This window comes from Rissa tridactyla, chromosome 4 (assembly GCF_028500815.1).
Source record: "Rissa tridactyla isolate bRisTri1 chromosome 4, bRisTri1.patW.cur.20221130, whole genome shotgun sequence".
Lineage (NCBI taxonomy): Eukaryota > Metazoa > Chordata > Aves > Charadriiformes > Laridae > Rissa > Rissa tridactyla.
Genome location: NC_071469.1, coordinates 62,583,113 through 62,603,967, shown reverse-complemented (window position 1 = coordinate 62,603,967; position 20,855 = coordinate 62,583,113). Strand labels below are relative to the sequence as shown.

At 46.2% G+C, this 20,855-nt stretch overlaps 1 protein-coding gene across 8 annotated transcripts in view; it reads right to left on the bottom strand.

Moving 5' to 3' along the window:
* The window catches only part of CEP170B (centrosomal protein 170B), a 59,911-nt gene extending 40,666 nt beyond the window's left edge, over positions 1-19,245 (bottom strand). For all 8 annotated transcript variants that reach the window (XM_054200282.1, XM_054200283.1, XM_054200288.1 and 5 more), the window contains exons 1-4: positions 19,159-19,245; positions 17,486-17,621; positions 5,448-5,537; positions 2,326-2,412 (exon numbers count right to left, since the gene is read on the bottom strand). In XM_054200282.1, the coding sequence (XP_054056257.1) occupies positions 2,326-2,412; positions 5,448-5,537; positions 17,486-17,590 (282 nt within the window). In that variant the 5' untranslated portion in view covers positions 17,591-17,621; positions 19,159-19,245. The remainder of the gene's footprint in view (positions 1-2,325; positions 2,413-5,447; positions 5,538-17,485; positions 17,622-19,158) is intronic.
* Between the last annotated feature and the right edge of the window lie 1,610 nt (positions 19,246-20,855).

Here is a 20,855-nt window from a genome sequence, read left to right as displayed (position 1 = left end):
AAAAAAAAAAAAAAAAAAAGCATCTGGCAATGTCATCATGAAAAATCCAATCAGCACAGCACAGAGCAAAGGGGAGGAAAAAGAAAAGATGGAAAATGTTAGACTAAAAATAAACCAAGTGATACTGGCATAGCAGGGAAACTCTGCACAGTCTCGGTAAGTGAAACTGTAAATGGAAGAGAGACAAACACTCTTACGCAACAGCACATAGCTGACTCACAGAGCTCAGGGGATGCTGCCGTCCACACCGAGCTGAACGCGGTACGTACAGAAAGCACTGCTAAAGAGTGGCACTGAAGCTGCAAAGGAGAGGAAGAGATGGTAACTGCCATAGCAACTACGCTGAAGTAAAAAGATGATTCTGAAACCTACATTCTTTACAGTTTTCCCGTTGAGGGCAATAAATTCTACAATTCGTAAATGCACTCATTCATTTCACATGAATATCCATGTAAGGACTGCAGGACTAAACACTTCAACTCAGCTGCTCAGCACTCAGAATTGCTTTCTATAAAAAGTTTAAACCTGTATCACAGCCATTAAAACCTACCCATGCTCTAGGCACTGGCTTATGCCCTCACTAGACTGGAGTTCACAGCAAATCTTCTACGAGTTTCTCCACACATCTAGAGACCTGAAGACACACGATCAGCTACATCAAAAAAACATTTGCAAAGTCAAGAAAAGCTAGAACTGAGGTTGCCTATGAGGTTGTAACAGGCTTTATCACACGTGCACTGGGATGCCACCATTAATGACACAATTCTAGATGACAGTGCTCTTTTATTGGGCAACACTCAGTAAGGGGCTACTCAGTACTTTTTCCCCCCATGTATGCCTGAGTCCTCATCAACTGCACCTTGTTCAAATACTGACCTGAAGGCAAATAATCTTTTTTCTTTTTCAAAAAAGATTCAGCAACTACCTCCCTTTAAAAAAGAAAAAAAAAAAAAGAAATACCACTGTGAAGCAAAGATGTGTTATTTCCAAAATGGCAAGAGACAGAGGGAGACCGAGACCAAAAGTATGATCTTACACAAGGCCTAGAAAACCCTCTTTTCCAGCAGATCCAGAACTGCACGCACATCATTTTAAGCATCCCTGTTGCAACAGTGAGTGCCCCTGCACTATCACTGCCTAGAGCTGAGGGACCCAGATCCCTGGAAGGCCAGGGAGGCTCAGCCTCTCCTCACTGCTTCAGCTCTCTGGGCTCCACGATTGGAATATTTCAAGGGCTATATATGGCCAAGCACAAACTGATTATCATAGGGACAACAAAAGGCACAAGAATGTGGCCTTGGGGTCAAGGATGCACAAGAGTTTTCCAGCCAAACACTTCCTCCCCCGCAACGGCAGAACTTAGTCTCTGTCTCTATTCTCAGAAATGTCTGGACTGTTTTAATTGAAATTTCCCCACGAAAGAAAAAAGAAACCTGGAGAAGACACTTGCTACTTCTAAATTCAGCCTGAGTGGGTAAAGTTTGGCAGATAGAAGCAATGAAAAAAAAGTGGAAAAAAGATTAGATTTCATAAAAAGGCAGCAATAGGAGCCTCTACTTACCACTGTCGCTCTGCAGGCTCAGAAAGCCATTCCAACATCTATACTTATAGCCAGTCATACAGTCACATCAGGATAAAGAGGAAAGGGATGAAGGCAAAGGTGTTTTAGCAGATGCTGGCAGGATTGGTGACTCTGTAAACAAATCAGTAACTGCAGCCTAGCTTCCCTCAGAGGTGAAATTTGCTATTACTAAACAGAGATTTTCTCTTGCGTTTTGTGGCAGAAGCAATTTGCACAGGCAAACTTAAATCGATATAGAGTCAAGGCTCTGACCACAAGCCCCAAAGTTAAACATTCAAGGCTGAAGACCTGCAAATTATCTGAAAGCAAGCATTTGGGTGAAATGATAAACAAAACCACACAAGATGGATGAAAAGAAATAGGAAGATGCTAGTTCATACATAAGCATATGAAATATGTTTGCCCCCTGGCTGGTACCAGCTACAGTTGCCGCCCCCAAAAAAAGAAAAAAAACTCCTTCCTTAGAAAGAGACAGAAGAGGCACCTCCACAGTCACTAACTCCACAGTCACTACTGCCAGTGCAGGGCCTGATTCAAATGCCAATGAAGGTAGCAGGTGTCACGATTAACATGCTCTGAATCAGGTCCATGGTGGAGAAACAAAAGCTTATGAGCCATCCAAAGGCTCAGGAGGCAAAACAAACACCCTTATTCATTAGTCACAATTAGCACTGTTAACTCTCCATGCAGCAAACAGCACAAAACCCAATCAAAGACCACATCCCACTCCCTCTTCAGATGAGAAGGATATCATAACCAAAGCGAATGACATCATTCAGTTTTAAGGTGATGTACTTCTGGTCAGGAATCCTTACGTCATTGACGAATGTCTGCAAGAAAGAAGCACAGGAATGGTTTTTGACTGAGGGTGTCAAGGTGACGCAACATGGACAGCCATGCCCATCTGTCAACAGCACTACACACATTCGGGGTGCACTAGCACAAAGTCAGCCAGGCAAGGAGCTAAGTTGCCTAGAAAAATCAACACCAGCAAGTAGCTCCCATGGGCAAGTTAGAGCACCCCAATTATGCTTCAAAGCAAGGTGCTCTGAAGGGACCTCTAGGGAGATTTGCCTTTCCACCAACTGCAAATGAAATTTTAGTTCCCAACTTGAACACGGAAATGACATGCCTGAAGTTAGGAACTTTAGATCCTCTTGGTTCTCCTCTGCCCTTCACAACCAGCAAGAGCAGCAAATGGTGCAACTCTAATTACTGAGCTGGGAATCAGCTTTCCACTGGATGTCAAATAAGACTGGTGTCGGCCCCAGGGCCTGACAATTTAACAAACCAAGCCTATCACAGAGGAAGGGGGAAATGAAAATGCACAGGAATACAAGCATTTGCAGTGGCATCACCATGATGTCTGAGGCCACATTGTCCAAGGCATCACGCATCAGTAGAACAGGCCCCTCACGCAAAAGATTTGCACACTTATTTTCCTATGCTCCGGGCAGTTTAATTGAGACACAAAGAAACTAAGTTATCTTTATAAAAGTGCAAGAAATGTACTTCATAGCTGTGAACAAATATCTCGGATGTCTCAAATGCCTGCTTTCCGAGGGGACCCCCTAAGAAACAATTCTCGCAGAACAGCAGAGAAACAAATCAAGGACTCACGGACATCTTTCACAAATAAACCCATGTACTTTTGTAATAACCCAGGCCAAATAAAAATAAATCAGGAACTTAGTTGAAGAAGCACCAGTGTGCTGGTGGGAATGAGACACTCAGTTGCACCTGGAGTTACCATACCTCGCAAGGTGGGATTCACCCAGCCTCACAGACCAGGAACCCGCTTCTGCGTCTTTGCAGCCTCAGTACAAACACAGCTATGCTATGCTAGAAAAATCAATTTACGTGCTTTCACCACTGAGGCACAGTCTTCTCCTTCTGCCTTCCCACCTCAGCCAAGCCAAACATGCATGACAAGCCCAAGTATTAACCACAGAGGAAAAATAAATGCTAGAGCAGGAAACTAGAACCTCAGCAGACAACAGCCCCCAGCTTCCTGGCAATTTACAGAAGAGCTGGGGAACAGGCCTGTAATTTCAGAATAAAAGCAGTAAAGCTGATTAAAAGGCACAGAATTCCTATTTGCATTAATTTTTTTTTAATATTTTAAAATCCCACAACAGTCAGATCTTGAACAGGAATGATTATTTGCTGAATTTTCTGCAAACAGAAGTATGCAAGAAAACCCATTTTGATGTTGTTACCTATTCATCCATGGTTACTTCAAATAAAATAGCACAAGGAAACTGCTTATTGCAGATAGAAACACTACTTTCAAAACCAAAAGGCCATAACAGAGACTGCAGAATCAGCTGAACATTAGAATAAAAACAATACAAAACTTTTGGACAATGAATATGAACCAGATTATCCAGCAAGCCATACAATGCATTGTTGACAAGCCATAAAGTAAATACAAAATAAAAGCAAATTCTGAAAATGGAATTAAACTCAGGGTCCTCAAAAGTGATCTTTTTTAGTTTCAGGGGGGAAAACAAGTTCTCATGAAAATTTTCAAATAAGGACCTATGTTTGTTTCATGCAAAATAAATTCAGTTTGGCCATATCAGTCTTCTCCAACAGAAGTGTGTTTTGACCAGCTGCAGAAGATTATAAAAATGATTATAAAAATTATATTTATATAAAAATTATAACTGATTATAAAAATGTTGTAAATTCATATGCTTTAGCATGTGAAGCTGGAAGAGAATTAGTGGTACAAGCCTTCCCTCTCTTGCAAGCAGAATTTTCAGCTGCTATGTTGCTGCCATGAGTTAAATACCACTGGTTTTGAATCAGGGATCCAGCTAAAGCCCAGACCAGTTACTGGAAATAGTCCCATTTCAGCAGGGCTCTGTGCCTTCAGCTACTAGGCTGAGAAGGATTAACACTCATTCTTGCTGTTTTCAGATGCCAGAAGAGGCAGAACAGTTGAGGTCTGCTTTGGCCACTGTTTTTGTACAAGTTTCTGGGTTCGTCTTGTGGTTTTGTGGTTGTGATGGTGGAGGGCTTCTGTTTCTAAGCCCAAAACAATGACTGCAGTAAAACTCCTGCTGGGAAGGCAATTATGTGAATCTAGCTTAGACCTGCTCCAGCAGAGGAATAGCTCTGCTGGTGTGAAGGAACAGCCAAAAAAGAGGCATGCTATGACATTAGGACAGTTTTAACTAAGACGGTGTATTTAAAAAAAATCACGGAATTCAGGTGGACAGACAAAGCCCTCACCGAGCTGCCTAACACCACTGCGTGAATCAGAACCACAGCAAGGGTTAAGATTCAGGCAGGCTCAGCTCCGTGTTCTGGGCTCACATTATCCCTCAGTCTTTACACAAACCAGGCTCAAGGCAGGCAAAAGAGCAATTTTTATTATATATACACAAAAAAAAAAAAAGAGGTGGTTTTAAATAGTTTCTCCCCAAAGAATTTAAATGTCTCATCATCCCATAAATTGTTCCATGCACTGACAACTGAATTGCCAAAAGGTCACTGTGCTCATGCTGAACAGCTGCTCCAGAATCTTCACCAGTTTAATGTTAATATCCCCAAAATAAGACTTAATTTCCTTCTCTCTTGCAAGAGGCTCTATGATTTGTGAGCCCTGAACTATTCTGCAAGGACCACAGAAAAAAAAAGAAATACAATATCCACCAAAGCTTTCCTCCTGTAAGGTGACATGCTACATAACCTCCATCTCAGGTCTTTCAAATAATTATGTGTGTTTAGCTTAACTCATGCCAACAGATGCAGTGACCCAAAAGGGTCTAACAGTACAATTAAGTAAGTGCACAAGCGCTTGCAGACTCAACACGCCACGCGTTTGCCTCCATCAGCCAGGAGGTTTGCTACTTACGCCATTTAAGCTCCCGAGATCCTTCACCCAGTGCTCGTCTTTCTCCTTGTCATAGTTGATTACAGCATGCTGCTTATCGACGCTGCGGGACTGGCAATGAAAGCAAAATGAATGTGAGACTGGTCAGGCATAAGAGACACTGTTAATCAAAGTAACATCTAGACATTAAACTAACTTGATATGGGGTAGGGGGAGAGAGGGGAAAAGCAAGAATGATTAAATATTATTTACTACTATAAAAAACCAAGGGATAAACAGTAAACACTTCCATCGTCGTCTAAACACCTCACTGAAGACAAGACACTTTTTGCATGGAGAGTGGAAGAAAAAAAAAAAAAATAAATCACTGAAGGCTGTCAAGACTGCGCCATAATTTCAATAAATTATATCAATACACATTGAAAACAAAACCAGTACAACTGAAAGCCCAGGGGGCAGGATCTCATCCAGTGCAAACTAGAAGAGCTCCATTGTTCACCAGCTGAAGCCGGTGGCCTCATCACCAGGGACATTCCTGTTTGGGATGATTTCTTCCTATTTTTCAAAGAGAAAAAAACCATTTTCTTAAGTTACAAACCAAACTTATTCACAACAATGTGTACTGTTCCCAGGATTACGTCCCAGAGTTGATTTAAACTCTAGGATGTTTTCCAAGTTGGAGGGAGGTGAGTAAACTTGGGATGAGAAAGAAAGCAACTCCAGGAAAATTCTAATTTACAGCTATATTTGAGAACACTGAACTGGACAGTGATTTGGTGCCACTGTCTTTGCCACAATGCTCAGGTACCAAATGCATTTTATCTTCAAAACAGAGTATGACACTTCAGCAGGAATAGTGTGAGACTTCTGAGGAAGAAGTGTTAGAATAAAAACTCTGAATAATTTTGAAATATGGTGTGTCACAGCTATAAAGACACCAGACTGTATTTAGACCTACTGCCTCTCGTAACTGGAATTCTTGCTGCAGTTGACCTCAAACAGTCACTGGAACCAGTCACTCCATCAGCAAGCACACACGACTCTGAGACCTCCCTGGTATCTCAGGCCAGGAGAGGGTAGGGCAAGCTACCAGAGCGGGGAGACGAGCCAGGCTCTAAGTCAGCTAATCCCCCTCTTCCTGGGCATTGACCAACAAGTTCTTGGTGAAAGTCCTTCACTTTTCCCAGTATGTATGAACACGCTGGTTTCCACAGCACCGCTCTCAGCAAGCCATCATCTACTTCCTTGCAAGTATGCAGAGGCAAAGATTGTTTCAGGGGAATTCCTTGGTGAAAACACAGAGGTTTTTTCCAGACAAACTGCTACCATTTGCAGGAATTTTTTTTGCCCCTGCCAATGTCAAACACACTGGTAATATTTCAACAGCTGATAAATGGCACCTCCTCCCCCTGCAGAGCATATGTCATTCCAGGAGACCTGTCCTCCAGAATAACCCTGAAGCACCAATATGAAGCAAGCACATACTTGGCCAGAAGACTGCCCTTTCCACCTCCCGATGTCCCTCACACCATTCATGACATGCCACCGCAAGCAGAGGGAGCAAGGAGAGGGGCAGGTGACTCCAAGCCGCCAGCTGCCTCACTAATACAGTTATCCACACATTGCTTAATTTACAAGGTGTCAGCTCACGAGTCCCAGCTGAAAAATAAGGCAGTACTCAATGTTTTGATGCCTGAATGGTGCTGCTCAGACAGCAATTGCTCCCCAAAAGAAAAAACAACTGGTGGGAAAGGCAGAGACAACACGGTTGGGGACACCCCAGTTGTATCTCCTGCTACACCAAGCCCTAAACGTGGGACATGATGCATAGCAATGCCCTCCCAGGAAGGGCACACGCAAACCTCTTGGCCCCATGTAATACCCACAATTGGTGTCTGACACCGACCTCAAGCCAGGGCAAGTCTTAAGTATTTGCAGTGTGAAGCTGCTGCTTCTCTCTGTTATTATGCACATTAGATGCAGCCCCTCAGTCCAATGTGCCGTCACCCAAGTGGCTGTGGCAGGTGTGTGCAGCATAAGGTAAGGATGGTCCAGGTAAGGATGGTTGAGGGATGCTGCCCAGGACCTGCATCTCAGCACACGGCCCCAAGGATGGGAACATCTCCAGCCGCAGCCCCATGTATTGCAGCAGCTGGTGCTACACGAGCTGGAGTTGTAGCTGACCTGCCACACAGTCCCTCACATCCTTTGGGAGGATGCAAGAGGGTCTCCTTCCACCACCCTGCCTGCCCAGGGTCCATACCCATAACCATCGGGTAGAAGTCCCCTTTCCCAGTCAATGGGCATTTATACAACTACATTTCATCCTGCTGGACTCAAAAGACAACCACGCACAGGGGTCCTGCCTGCACAGCACAGGTGCAAGGTCTTCCCTGATCCCTCTGCTACCCAAAACTGTGGACATCAATCACTGTTCCCAACAGGATGTGAGGGAACGTTGATTAACTGTTGCAGCAGTGTTTGCTTTAGCTTTTTACAGCACATCATAGAGACTCATTTAAAGATTAACAGATTCTAAAGGCAGAACAATCCCTCTAGTCCCCTTCTAAGGGCAGAAAGGTCTCCACCCCAAAAAGCTAATCCAGACAAAAAATTAGGGTAGATTTTATCTGGTATCTGATTTTAAATGAATCACAAGTCATTTAAAAAAGGGTTTATTTCTGGGAATCAGCTGTCTCCCAAAAATTCAATTTGCCCCGCATCTGACCCTGATGTAAGTCGGCTCAGCCTTTGGGCTACTGTATTTTACAACAGCTGACTACAGCCACTCAGGGGTCCCAAACCAGACGACGGTCATCACAGGGGAGCAGAGATGTATTCCAGCAGCATGACATTCCCCTACATAAAAGCAGGAAGAGATCACCAAAGGAACCAATTTATGCCAAAACTTCCCATCTTCTAAGGAAGCTTCAGCTGTGTTCAACATGGCCCTTTGCAAAAGGAGTCAAAACGATACGCAAAATCTGACCCACAGTGTTGATACGACCTCTCAGCATCTCTTTAAAGATGAACACAGAAAACTGTTACACAGATCACACTTCTGTGAAATTTCATGCTTTTGTGGAGAAGAGAGGAATTTTCTTAGTTTTGTTTATGTTAAACCAGCAAACATCACAGGAACTGGCAGCAAGAGTTCCTAAGGGCCTGTCTCCAAGGAAACTCAACTTAAAATAACTAAAAATCACACCTTATTTATTTTGATGCAGACTTGCCAAAGGTCACACTTACTTGAGAACTGAGGTGTGGTTTATTTCAACATCAGTCACATTTAATGTAAACTGTTCTTGTGTGCAGTGGCAGCAGCAACCCAACGGCTGATCGTGCCTTTATTCTCAGAGAGGAGCAGACTGCCTCAATCCCACTGCCAAAGAAAAAACTAACCAGTTTCCAGACTGAGACCAGTCCTGCACAAGTCACTTCAACGCAGCAGGACAGTGGTTTCTAATGCATGACCCATTGAATCACAGAAAGCGATTTAAGAAGCCTGAGTCGACACATGTTACAGAACAGCCTATGGGTGCAGAGCTCCCAAATATCTGCAATTCCACTGGAAAGATTTTGGGCAACTATAAATTGAAAAGCTGCAATTAAGTCAACTGAATCACAAATATAAGAGGACTCCCTAGCTTAAATGCACACTTGCACCAAATACTAAGCCTTACTTACAATCAAGCAAAATCACCACAACAAAAGGCATGACTGATCCATGTGTCAAGAGGGGACACAGGCATCTAAGAGGAAAAAAAAAAATATATTCCAATAAAGAGTTAAAAAAAACTAGAGTGCCCATATCCAGATATCAAAAGCAGAAAATAACCGATACACCCTTGCAATTCATCTGTTCCACCACAAAAGCACTTACAATGGGGTGAGCAGCACTCCTGAGCTATGGCAAGGATCACCGAGATCCTCCTTGGATCTGAACAACTAAACCAGAGCTGGAGCACCTCAGATGAGATCAATAAGGGGAAAAGCAGGCAGGGAAGTGAGGTGTCCTCCTAAGCACTAGTGATCTGCAGGCAAGAAATAAGGCTAAACTCCGAGAGGGTGGGAATGAAGGAAGAACACAGCATTCTCAACGTGTCCCAACGCTGGACCTGTTATCAAACGAAAACAACTCTTGGGAAAACACAATGTCTGCTTTTCTGATTAAAAACATTTACGCTTCCCTGAAGGGAAAACATGGACACTGATTTGTTACTACACTAATGCTCATCCAGGGCTTGCATTTCCAGACATTCAAATCACTTCCTAACATAAGGCTGTCCTGCTTCTCCAACATACTACCTACAATGCATCATGTTTTAAATGCCTAGTAGACAAAAGGCACATGTGGCATATATCTGAAGACGGAGGTATTTTATAGCTCTTCTTTCTACCGAGATCATTATTAAACAGATAGTCCAAATCACAGACAGGAATAGCACCACTGGGTCTGCCAGTCCCATACTAGTACCAACATCCTGGATCACCAGCTTCCAATCAGACAGGGAACCAGGCAGCTCACTTGTGATTCTCAACACTGCATGCATCAAATCAGCAAAAACCCCTGCTTAGCATGGGAGCAGCAAAAGCAGCATCAGAAGCACGCAGGAGTCTCCACAGAAATCCATATCATGCTGGCTACGTGCACTGCAGATGCCCTACAGGTTTGTGTTTGGTGAAGGGCCTGAAACACAGAACAGGGCACTGGGGATGAAACCACAAGCTGCAGAGGTGCCAAGCAAAACCCATAGGAAAACAACACCTGCTTAGGAAGGCAGGAGGAGAAATACAGCCAGACAGCCTGTGTTTCCCCACAGGGCTGGGGAGCAGACGCAGCTCAGCTGTCTACATAGATACAGATGCTACTTCTTCCCCAGGAGAATTACCACAGGCAAAAACCTACTGCTTGGGTATGAGATTTGGACCTTAGCCCTGCCACTGCCACAAGGCCTTGTGGTATTGGAGATAAAATAAACAAACGAGAGCAGTTTCCCTATTCCTCACTGCAGTCTGTTGTGCACGTCTGGCACAGGGTAACTGCAGCATTCTGGTGGCAGCACGCAATAAACATTTGCTCAAATACTTTCCATAGTGAACAGGTTACATTTCTGCCAGTACTGTGCTCTGCACAAGTGTCCCAGTAAGGAAATACAAACCTCTCCCAGTGTCCCACTTTAGAAGGGAGACAGACAAAGCCAAATTTAAAAGTGTAAAAAAAAAAAAAAAAAAAAAAAAAAAATCCCTTGCATTCTGGCCCAAAATATAATTTTTGCTCCACAAAAGTAAAAACCCCAGATAACATTTAATGATGGATATGAACACTGTGTCTCCCTCTTTCACCACAACGCATTTCACAGAGTTGTGTGTACTGGCCACTTCAATACTTTTCCAGAACATTAGTGAATGGTCTGTCCAGCCCCAGGCTGGTTGCAAGTGAGACAGCCCCACAAGAGGCAGCCTGATTGCTCCCAGGGGCATGTGTTGCCTTTTTCTAAATGGCTCTGCCTAAGCAGACAAATGTCTCTTCAGCAAGTGTGGCCACCTCATCCTGGGGCTGGACTCACTTTACAGCTCCCGAGCTGCAGAGGCTCCTGCCTTCAGCTCTGCTGCACTCAAGATCACAGGCTTAGCGGATCTGTGGTAGGACCAGGGCCTGAGTATTCATGCAAAAAATAAGGCACTGAACAAAAGAGAGAAATCCCCCAGGAAAATGAAACTGTAATCCCCACGGCTTGGCAAAGGGATTTGGAAGCTGGCATAGTTCCCATAACTACTTAACCCGTTATTTTGGGGTAGAATGGGTGTTTGCTTGCCAGTTACCCCTTTGCAAAGTGGAGCACCAGTTCGAGTGACCCAGGGTCACATCCTGACCGCAGGCAGGGAACATGCTGCCCACAGATGCATTGGTTTTCCCTTCACTTTACATGGCCACCTAAGAGGCACAGAAAAGCATCATCTTAGGTGGGACAAAAACCTGAACTTCTATAGCAGAGCCAAATTGCGTGCTAGTGCCTGGATCAGGATCTCAGACTTGGAAGGGGTCCCCTTTTCCCCTGCCTGCTCTGAAGAGGGACAAACCCTCCCTCCTTGGGCCAGGCTTCCGGCACCTCACCAGCTGTGTGCGGCCCTCTCACCCCTAATAACCACCTGCCTGCAGTGCCACCGTCACCTCTCCTTGCCCCGCCTCCAGCAATGAACTCCCCTCCTAGGTTTCCTGCTCCTGCCATGCCTCCAGCCTCCTCAACCCACTTTTCATCAGACATCGTAATCTTCCCATCAACTGCACATTAACAGAAAACAATGGGAGGGGCAAGAGCCAAAAAAACAACGCTAGGCCTAGAAATACGGGATGTGCATCCTTCCTCTCACAGCTGCTGCCCAGGCACCTGAAAACACTACTTGTCAAAACGCAGAGCCTTCCCAAGGCTAGATCCTCTCCCTTCTGCCTGTAAGAGACCTACTTCCCTGGTGACACCTAATGAATGACTCTGGGGAATCACTGCAATTCCTAATGCCCTGGGACTAACTTAGGTGTTTGTTTATACCCTCTGGATAACTGCAGCAAAACAGCAAGAGCAGGGCACCACCCTGTCCCGACTACAGCTTCCCACTCCAGCCCCGCACTTCCATGGGGAAGACAGTCCGGATACAAAAGGCAGCAGAGATTCCCCATGGCTTCTACTGGCAGCTCCCAACGCAGGAAATACTTGAGTGATGGAGGGATATGACTTCTGCACCACAGTGAATTCACCTGGAAGTACCAGGAAGAAGATAATCTACCAAGTTCACACCATCTGCCTCCTCCCAGCATAATGCTGTAGACAAACTACACCACACCTATTCACACTTGTTTATGTATACACTTACTAAACTACATAGGAGAGACATTGTATTATCAAGTACAGCCTGGGGAAGGTAGGATATGTCAGGTCAATGAAACCTTAATTTGACCAGGTGTCACATACACGCAGAGTTCACCATCACACTGTATTATTTGCAGAGTGCGCTGTGCACCCTGCCTACCAAACACAGAACAGATCCTGCGGGGAGAAAATATCCGGTAACGCCACAATAACAGATTGCATCTTCATGCCTACGTACACAGGGGCAGAAGTAGGATTACACACGCAATATTCACACTGATATGTCGTAACTGCTCCGCAGTTATAAACATTTGCCTTAGCACCCTTAAGAATGTTCCTTCAGTGCCTAGAACGCTTGTAATTCCCTAGTTTTTTTACCAAGGCAAGCTAAGAAAAGGAAATGTCTATTTAAGTACTATCAAGTAACCGTTTATCCAATTCACCAGCAGAATGAACTTTTATGTTCAGCTCACAAGCCCCTAGCACTTGAAGCGACTAATTGATACCATAAGCAGCATGCAATGTCCCATATGGACCCATGACAGATGCTTGGCTAGAGCTTTCACAGCTAGCTGCTGACACCAGAATTAAAAGCGAGTCTTGAGCCCACCTCAGGCCTAAGGCTCAGCAGTCACGTCCTGTAATGCCCATTTTCCCCACACTGAACAGCTTCTGCCTCATATGCACCACCCTCCACTCTTCCAAGTCCTGCTGCTCCTCCTCTCACTCTGAACAAATCACAGACTCCTTATTGCACCTCCATGCTCAGACAAATCTAAATCTCCTGGTGAGGCTTTGTAGAGTAGAAATCCAATGATTAAATCCAAGGATCTGGCCTCTGTCTTCCTGAATCACAGGTCATGAGGTTAAGCAAATATTCTGCAAGTATCATTATACTCTTGGCTTGTCCTCACACTTTCCTCAACAGCCGCTTTGACCACTGTCTGAGTCAGGATACTGGTCTAGATGCACCTTGATCTAATCTAGCACAGTTGCTCTTACGTCTAAACCCCAGCCTCGTGCATCCCTGCACCTAGTTCCTCTTTGCCCAACCTGTGACAGTTCTGTCCCCCAACCCATCCCCTCACCAACCTCACTCCCAGATGAAACACAACTTAAGATAATAGCATCAAACAAGTCCCTGATGACTACATGCAAACTCCCAACTCTTTTTTTTTCCCCCCAAAGGTTTGGAATTTGGTCAAACACATTTAGATTATTGGGGGGGAGAGCGCAGAAATCACCTCTGACCTATGCTTTCACTCTTGAAAAGCGTCACCCCCGAGTTCTACAATGCCAGAACTTCGAAGAACAGGTTAAACATACTTTTAAATAGTTTACATGAAGAAAACTGCATTTTTCTCAGAGTTGCTCACAGTGAAGACCAAAGAAGGGAGCTGAGCATGTCCAGAACACACCGCCTAGAACAGATGCTTGGAAAATAAACTCTCATCCCAAACAGTTATGAAGTTTAGAAGAGTATAAGCAATTTAAAACAGTGTCTCCTGATAGGAAGTGTCAAGCTGTCTTAAAAGGAACACAGGACAAAGGCATAAAACAGAAAGCATCATACCGTCTGCACCTACTCTTACTGTAACTCACATTCACATGTACAACCTCACCTGGCACAGGACAATAGCATGCCCAAACCATCACTCTAAAGAGAGGGAAATACTCAAGGGAACACTGGTTAAACATTTTGCTTTCTGAAATTTTCCAATAAACATCTCTCGTTCAAACAAAAACAGGGAAATCAGGACCTCCTCCTATTAAATATTTACATTTAGCAAAACTGCAGAAGAGGCTTTGTTCAGGGGCAGAGGAGAAGATTTTAATGGTTAAGTGAAAATTTGCGGTTTGCAAAATGTTTGTCCCCTGAGTAAAGAGCCATCACATTAAGCAAATGATCAAAGCTGATAAAAACTGCAGCTACATTTCCCAAGAAGAATGTTGGGAGAGGGGGAGAATTACTTTGTTCAAGATGGTCCAAAACCTCTCTTTTCTTTTTTTTTTTTTAATAGATAAAAAAACCCACCAGAATTACTTTCTATCACCACCAATCTCCACAGAAAAAACACACTAGTGCAAGCTGGTGAAGGTCTAGATTTCCAGCTGTTAGCTGTTTGTTGACTGTTACCTGAAGGGAGCCAGTAAGAATGCTGAAGAAATCAAACACTGTTCTTCAGCAAAAGGGCAGAACCGAGCCCTTGAATCCCTGTAACAACACTGTGCATGCCAGGCTATGCTACATGGTATTTTCATCCATGCATTAACATTCAAACCCAATGTAAATCTTGCATTTACTTGTACTAGAAGCTTTACAGTGCTGCAAAAACATTTAAAATATTTCTAATCCTCTTAGCAGGCATAGAAGATTTCAAGGTAGATTATATTTCCCCACTATCAAACCTACTTAATTTTAAGCTTAAAGACTATGGCTTTCTTCCCCTCTTTGTTAACCAGAAAGCAAACCTAGTACCTGTATGAAATGAGTAAACACAGGCGAAACTAAAGCTTGATTGTTTGGTGACAAAGCCATCTTTTTTGCTGTTTAGGGATCTGATCCCTCCAGACAACATATTCCAAGAAAAATACCAAAACACAAGACACTCCTAAACAGCAAAACCGGGAAGGCAAGACTGCAAGGTCTCCAGGACAAGGGTTATCTCTGTGTCATGTGTTTGCGCGCCATCTAATACACATGGTCTCAACTGGGAACCACAAACTGTGTCATGATGAAATCACTAAGCAGTAAGTGTCTTAGAGACAAAAAAACACTGATCGGGTCATCCAGTCCGTTCCCCAGACACCGTCAGTCTCCTCTCAGTTGTGCACCGTAAGGGATTAAATGCCAATATCTTGAAATATGTAAGCAAAACAACTGTGCAGTGAATATACGGTTTCACGGTCAGTACCACAGAAATACTACAGGTGCAAACACTATCACAAGAGCTCTGTCCATCTGTTAACTGCCTTGCTTCTTAAGCTTTCTGCAAGACAAATGATTGTGCCAGTCTGCACAACAATTTTGTGACATGGACAGTCACAGTAGGAAAAAAGTCTATTTTTAGGTCTCATCCTCCACCTGCTGACACACAACTTTGCTTGAGTATCGAGTCTCTGTTCAGTCCCTCTTCCGCACTGAGTCTTACTACAATCATCTCATTTGGAGCCCAAGGTACCTCTGGAAAACACCTTTATAAGCGAAAAGCTAGGAAAATAATGTGCTGTCCTGTTCAAAATAAGACTTTACATGTGATCCTGGAAAAAGCTTTATTACTGGAGATAGTAAATTAATATGTTTATAAAGGGTCACATGTAACTCACCCCACGAACATAAGTAGTTGGTTTTTTCACACAATCCAGAGCCTTCATTCTCATGAAATAATGAAAGCCTCCTTTAATACCACTACCACCTACAAGCCCCCAAATACACTTCACTCTCACAGATACTGCTGGCTCCTTCAGTAATCTCAAGCCGTTTACCTTGTAGAAAAGGCCATGGCAAATAGAGTGTCACAAGGTTGCTAGTCCATACGCAACACTGACAAGCCACCTCAGACTTGACAAGAAGCAAGAAACACTCCGCATGGTATGGAGTGGCTCACAATCCACACTGTCCACTTAACCCCGTAACTAACCAGAGAAAGAAGCAATGCATTTTAAGCATGACTGATACATGGGTACTTTTATTTTAAGGTGCACAACTTGAGACAAGTGATTCTAAGAGTGCTGAACCCTGACTTAAAAAAAAAAAAAAAAACAAACAACTGCAGTACCTTCCTTCCAAAAGGTATTAAGATGGGCACCCTAAAACTCAGGACATTTTTGGAAACCAAGGCAACTGTCTATATTCAAGTCATGAGAGAACATATTTTTAATGTCTCACCTTTACATGTCTCATCAGTCAGACATGTAGAGACATGAAAGAAAAGATAGTGTGATTCATGGGAAAACCCAAACAAACAATCTGCTGTCAAACAGGAGAATGCTTTAGACTCTACCACTGCAGCACAGCCATGCCATTCGCTGCCAGCTAGCAGAGCAGTACAAACGCTGCAAGCTCTCCTTTTGTGGACACTAACATTTTATTACAGCTAGACAACACCTTGCCTTCCAAGTACACCTCGTACAAGAACCTCTACTCCCCTAAACAGACCTCCCACTAACATATCATACAAAATCTCTGTAGTAACTACAAACACAGCCTGCCTGGTAGAACATCAGCAAAGCATTTAGGACATACCTGTGCCCAGGTTAGCAGTGGAAACAACAGGGAAGGGAGTCCCTGTTGGGCAGCTTCCTAATTTTGCCACCAACAGGCACATTTGCCACCTTTGTAATGGGGCAAAACAGGGACAGGCAGGTGCAATCTATCATTTTTTTTGCATTTAAGTAATCATAGCATGGGTCTAGCAGAAACACTAATTTAATTCTGAGCTTCTATAAATTCCTGAGCTAAACTGCTCCTGTCAAAAGCTCTTTGCGAGATTCCAGATCCATTTGTTTGGAGTGACATCCATTACATTATGGTGTCAAACATCAGACCACAGTCAACACTTCACACACGTTGGATTAGGACCAACAGAGACACATGCTGGTATGGGAAGCACTAACAGAAGCTGCAAGTTTGCCCGAGTAACACAATTACTCTAGAAGAGGTCACCACCTTACCCCACTAAAAGAGCTAGTTTCTCTGCTAAACATCAGTATTTCCTACAATTAAAAAAAACCCCTAAGTGACAGATACAAGCACTGACAATTTAATCAAATTTAAAGGGTAAAATATGCAGACAAAAAACCTTACCCTGTCCAAATGACACATACTAGCAAACAGTGCATGTATTAAATGCTACAAATAACATTAGCATAATCACAGATCAGGACAGAATGGTTTATCTTTGCTTTCTACTTCAGTAGCATGAAGGTAGTTAAATCTATTTGACTGATCTCCCACCACTACAGCTCCTATCCATCTGATGACATGGCAATTTGAAAGAAACCTCACTTGCACTTTCACAAACATATGAAGTCTTCATGGAAACCGCAGACTGAACATAAAAAAGGAAGTTGCTTTTAAAAGATGTCATTTGAAGAAAGCATGCAACATCTCTACACGTCCCCAGCGTTACATTGCATCTAATGCATCTTCACAAGAAATAACAAAAAAAAAAAAAAAAAGCATGTTACCTGGAGCATCAGTTCACAGTCATCTCTGCCAACAAATATCATCTCCCGAGGGAGCCGATGGCGAATGCCAGTGCTGCTCACCAAGAACCACGAAGTCACACTCATTTTGGCACTTAGCACTTAATCTTTATACATCCTAAACACAAAAAAACACGACAGACAGTGAGCTATTAATGAAGTGTGGAGTACACCAGCACATAGCTGCAGTTCCCAAATTTCCCTGTGCAATGGGACCCAGCGCTGCCTCTTGCACTTTGTGTTCATGTCATAAAAATGTCTTGTGGCAACAAGCAGTTGTGAAGTGTGTGCCAGGATCTGCTTCCCATGTGCCATGTGCAGGAGCTCTGCAGCCCTGGAACTATTCCCAAAGCAATGTAAGACTAAGGATCTGAGGGAAGGATTGTTTAAAAAAAAAAATGAAGCATGCAGCTGAATCCAATCAATGAAATGACGAAATATGGTGGGGAAAAAAAAAAAAAAAGACATAGTTTCCAGAACATTTCCTCATCGCTAGCACTGTGCACGAATCACAGCTTCGGCTTCCCCATCATCAAAGATCTGGACCAGCACATCAGCAGGGTGACATAACCTGGCTCCTATAACCTTTCACGGCACACTCCCAGGAGCAGTTACACCGGTGCTGGGAGGAGAATGGCCTCCCTATTGCTCATCCCACTTCCACACTGATATAAGTTGGGAGCCCACAGATCCTCCCTCCCTCCCTCCCTTCCTGCATGAGCTGGTCCAAAGCCCAGACCGCGCTGCTACCCCAGGACGGGAAGCACAGGCTGCCATTCCCACCGGCGGGTTTTGGTGTACACCCGCTCCTCCTTCCCCCCGCAACAGGCAGCAGAGCAGGCGGCTGTAACCTGCGAGGGCAGCAGCGCTTATCGGGAGCTCTCCCAGCCACACCTGTTTGTTGTCGCTGCCACAGCCCGGCTGCCTGTTCCTGCGGCCTCTCCCCCCCCTCTCCCCACAGCATCGCCTTTTCCTCCCCCCGGCTGAAGGGAAATATAAGTGGCACACAGCGGGCTCTCTCGCCTTCCCCTCACCCACCTCCCGGCATGGAAGTTGCATTCCGAAACGTACCGCGGGAAGGAGATCTCCATTTTATCTGGGCTGCGCGGCGCGCCCCGGCCTCCCCGCCGGCCTCGCCTCCCCCGCCCCGCCGGCCCCGGGGACGCGCAGGTGACACCCGCGGGAGGATGAATGGCCTCCCCCGGCAGAGCGCAGGCCTGGGGCAGGGGAGGCCAAGACAGACCACACACCCCGCCGCCCTCTGTACGGCCGCGGACACGCAAAACCGCTCTGGGAGCCGGCGGTTAAGGGCTTCCGTACCCGTGTCACGACATGCCAGCGGCCCCGCCGCCCAGCCCTGCCGGGGAAACGCCGCCTCCCCGACAAAGCGCCCGGGGAAGGAGAGCCGGGAGCCGCCGGCCCAGCCCCGAGCCGAGCTGCGGGGCGGCCGCCGGGGCTGGCCCTCTCCCCAGGGCCCCGGCCGGGCCGCGCTCGCCGCTGAGGGGACAGCGGGCAGCGCCGGCCGGGGCCGCCACGGGGCCAGGTGCGGCGTGGCGTGTGTCCCCCCCCCCGCTGCCGCGGGGCGGGCCCGGCCCTTTGTCTGCCGGGGCCCGGCTTCCTTCCCCCGGCCCCCCGGCCGTCCCCCGCCGCCCTACCTGCTGCGGCCCTCGGCGCGGTGGCAGGCCGGGCGCCGCGCCCCGCCAGCCGGCTCTGCCTGCCCCGCGGGCCGCTCCCGGCGCCCGCCCCGCCCCGCCCCCGCGCGCGGCAGGTTCCCGACGTCAGGAGGCGGCTCCAGCTGCTGGGCCCGGCCGCGGCCCCACCGCCTCCCCCGCCCGGCCCCAGCCCCGGCCCATCGGTCCCGCACCACCCCCCCCCAGCCCGGCTCCCGCCGCGGCACCTGAGCGGCAGGTGTGACAAGGGCGGGCGGGACGTCTGGGTGGCGGCCCCTCAGCCCTGCCCTGGCTCGGCATGCCTCGCTTCAGGCTCTCTGAGGGGCTCGCCCAGCGCCAGCAGAGCCTCACGGCACCCCTCTGACCAGGGTGCGGCTGTCCTCGGCTTCGGGAGGCCCCACGGGCAAGCTCAGGGTTGTGGGACTGGAGATGCTGCCTCCGCTAGCCACCGGAGCCAGCCCCAACACCAGCCTCTTCTCCCACCCAAGTGAATCCCAACACCGGCCTCTTCCAAGTGAATCCCAACACCAGCCTCTTCTCCCACCCAAGTGAATCCCAACACCAGCCTCTTCTCCCACCCAAGTGAATCCCAACACCGGCCTCTTCTCCCACCCAAGTGAATCCCAACACCGGCCTCTTCTCCCACTCAAATGAATCCCAACACTGGCCTCTTCTCCGACCCAAGTGAGCCCCAACATTGGCCTCTTCTCCTACCAAAGTGAGGCCCAACACCAGCATCTGCTGTCACCTAAGCCCTAACACCAGCTTCTTCTCCCACCCAAGTGAGCCCAAACACCAGCTCCCTCTGCCTCGCTCTCCAGCAGGCTTTGGGTATTAGGTTGACATCCATCTCCACGTAGCACGCCTCGGGTCCTCTTGCAGGGCAGTACTTAAAGGCAGTTGACAGGACTAGATTAATCTTGAGGATCTGACCATGGAATAAGAGCCCAAAATGTGTGCTGTGAAAGGACATGCTATTTTCTTTTTTTTTTAATTTTATTTTTATTTATAACTAGAAAATTCCTGAAGAGCAGTAAGTGCAGAGAGCAATGGCCACTTTCTTCTCCCATCGGGAGGAAGACTGAGTATCGTGGTAATGGATCCAACTATCTGCTGATGCAAAAGCTTTTTCAAGAGAAGCCCCAGCTCCTGCAGAAGTCAGCGGAGCTGCAAACAGTATCAGCTTCGCGCTGGCTCTCTGGCTCCAGCTGGCACGACCTGCTAAGGAAAGACTATAGGAAGACTGCAAGTTCACAGTGGTGTTTCCCCAGGCTTGTATTCCAGCTGGAGAGGCATCTTTGCATTTATATGCTGTAAATTTGGGTTTGAGTATTGTTTCTCAGTCACCTGCAGGAGTTTCCCTTAGTGTCTTCAATGCTGTCATTTAGAATTTTGGCTCAGAACATAACCTTAATAAAGTCTGATGGCATGGAAACCATACGTGCAGTACACTAGTTGCTGGGGGCAGTCCTACAGCAGCATCACTCCATAGGCTTACTCCTGGCCTACAGCCTTACTGCAAGGCTGAGGAGCCAGGGAGGGCGAAACAAGCTTCAGCAGGACTGTGAGGAGGGAAGGAAAACATCATTTCTTCTTTTCCCTCCTCTTTCTGAGGAGCGGTAGGACTTTGTTACTATTTAATTAATAGTATTATTGCCTTCATTAATCAACATTTGACTTCT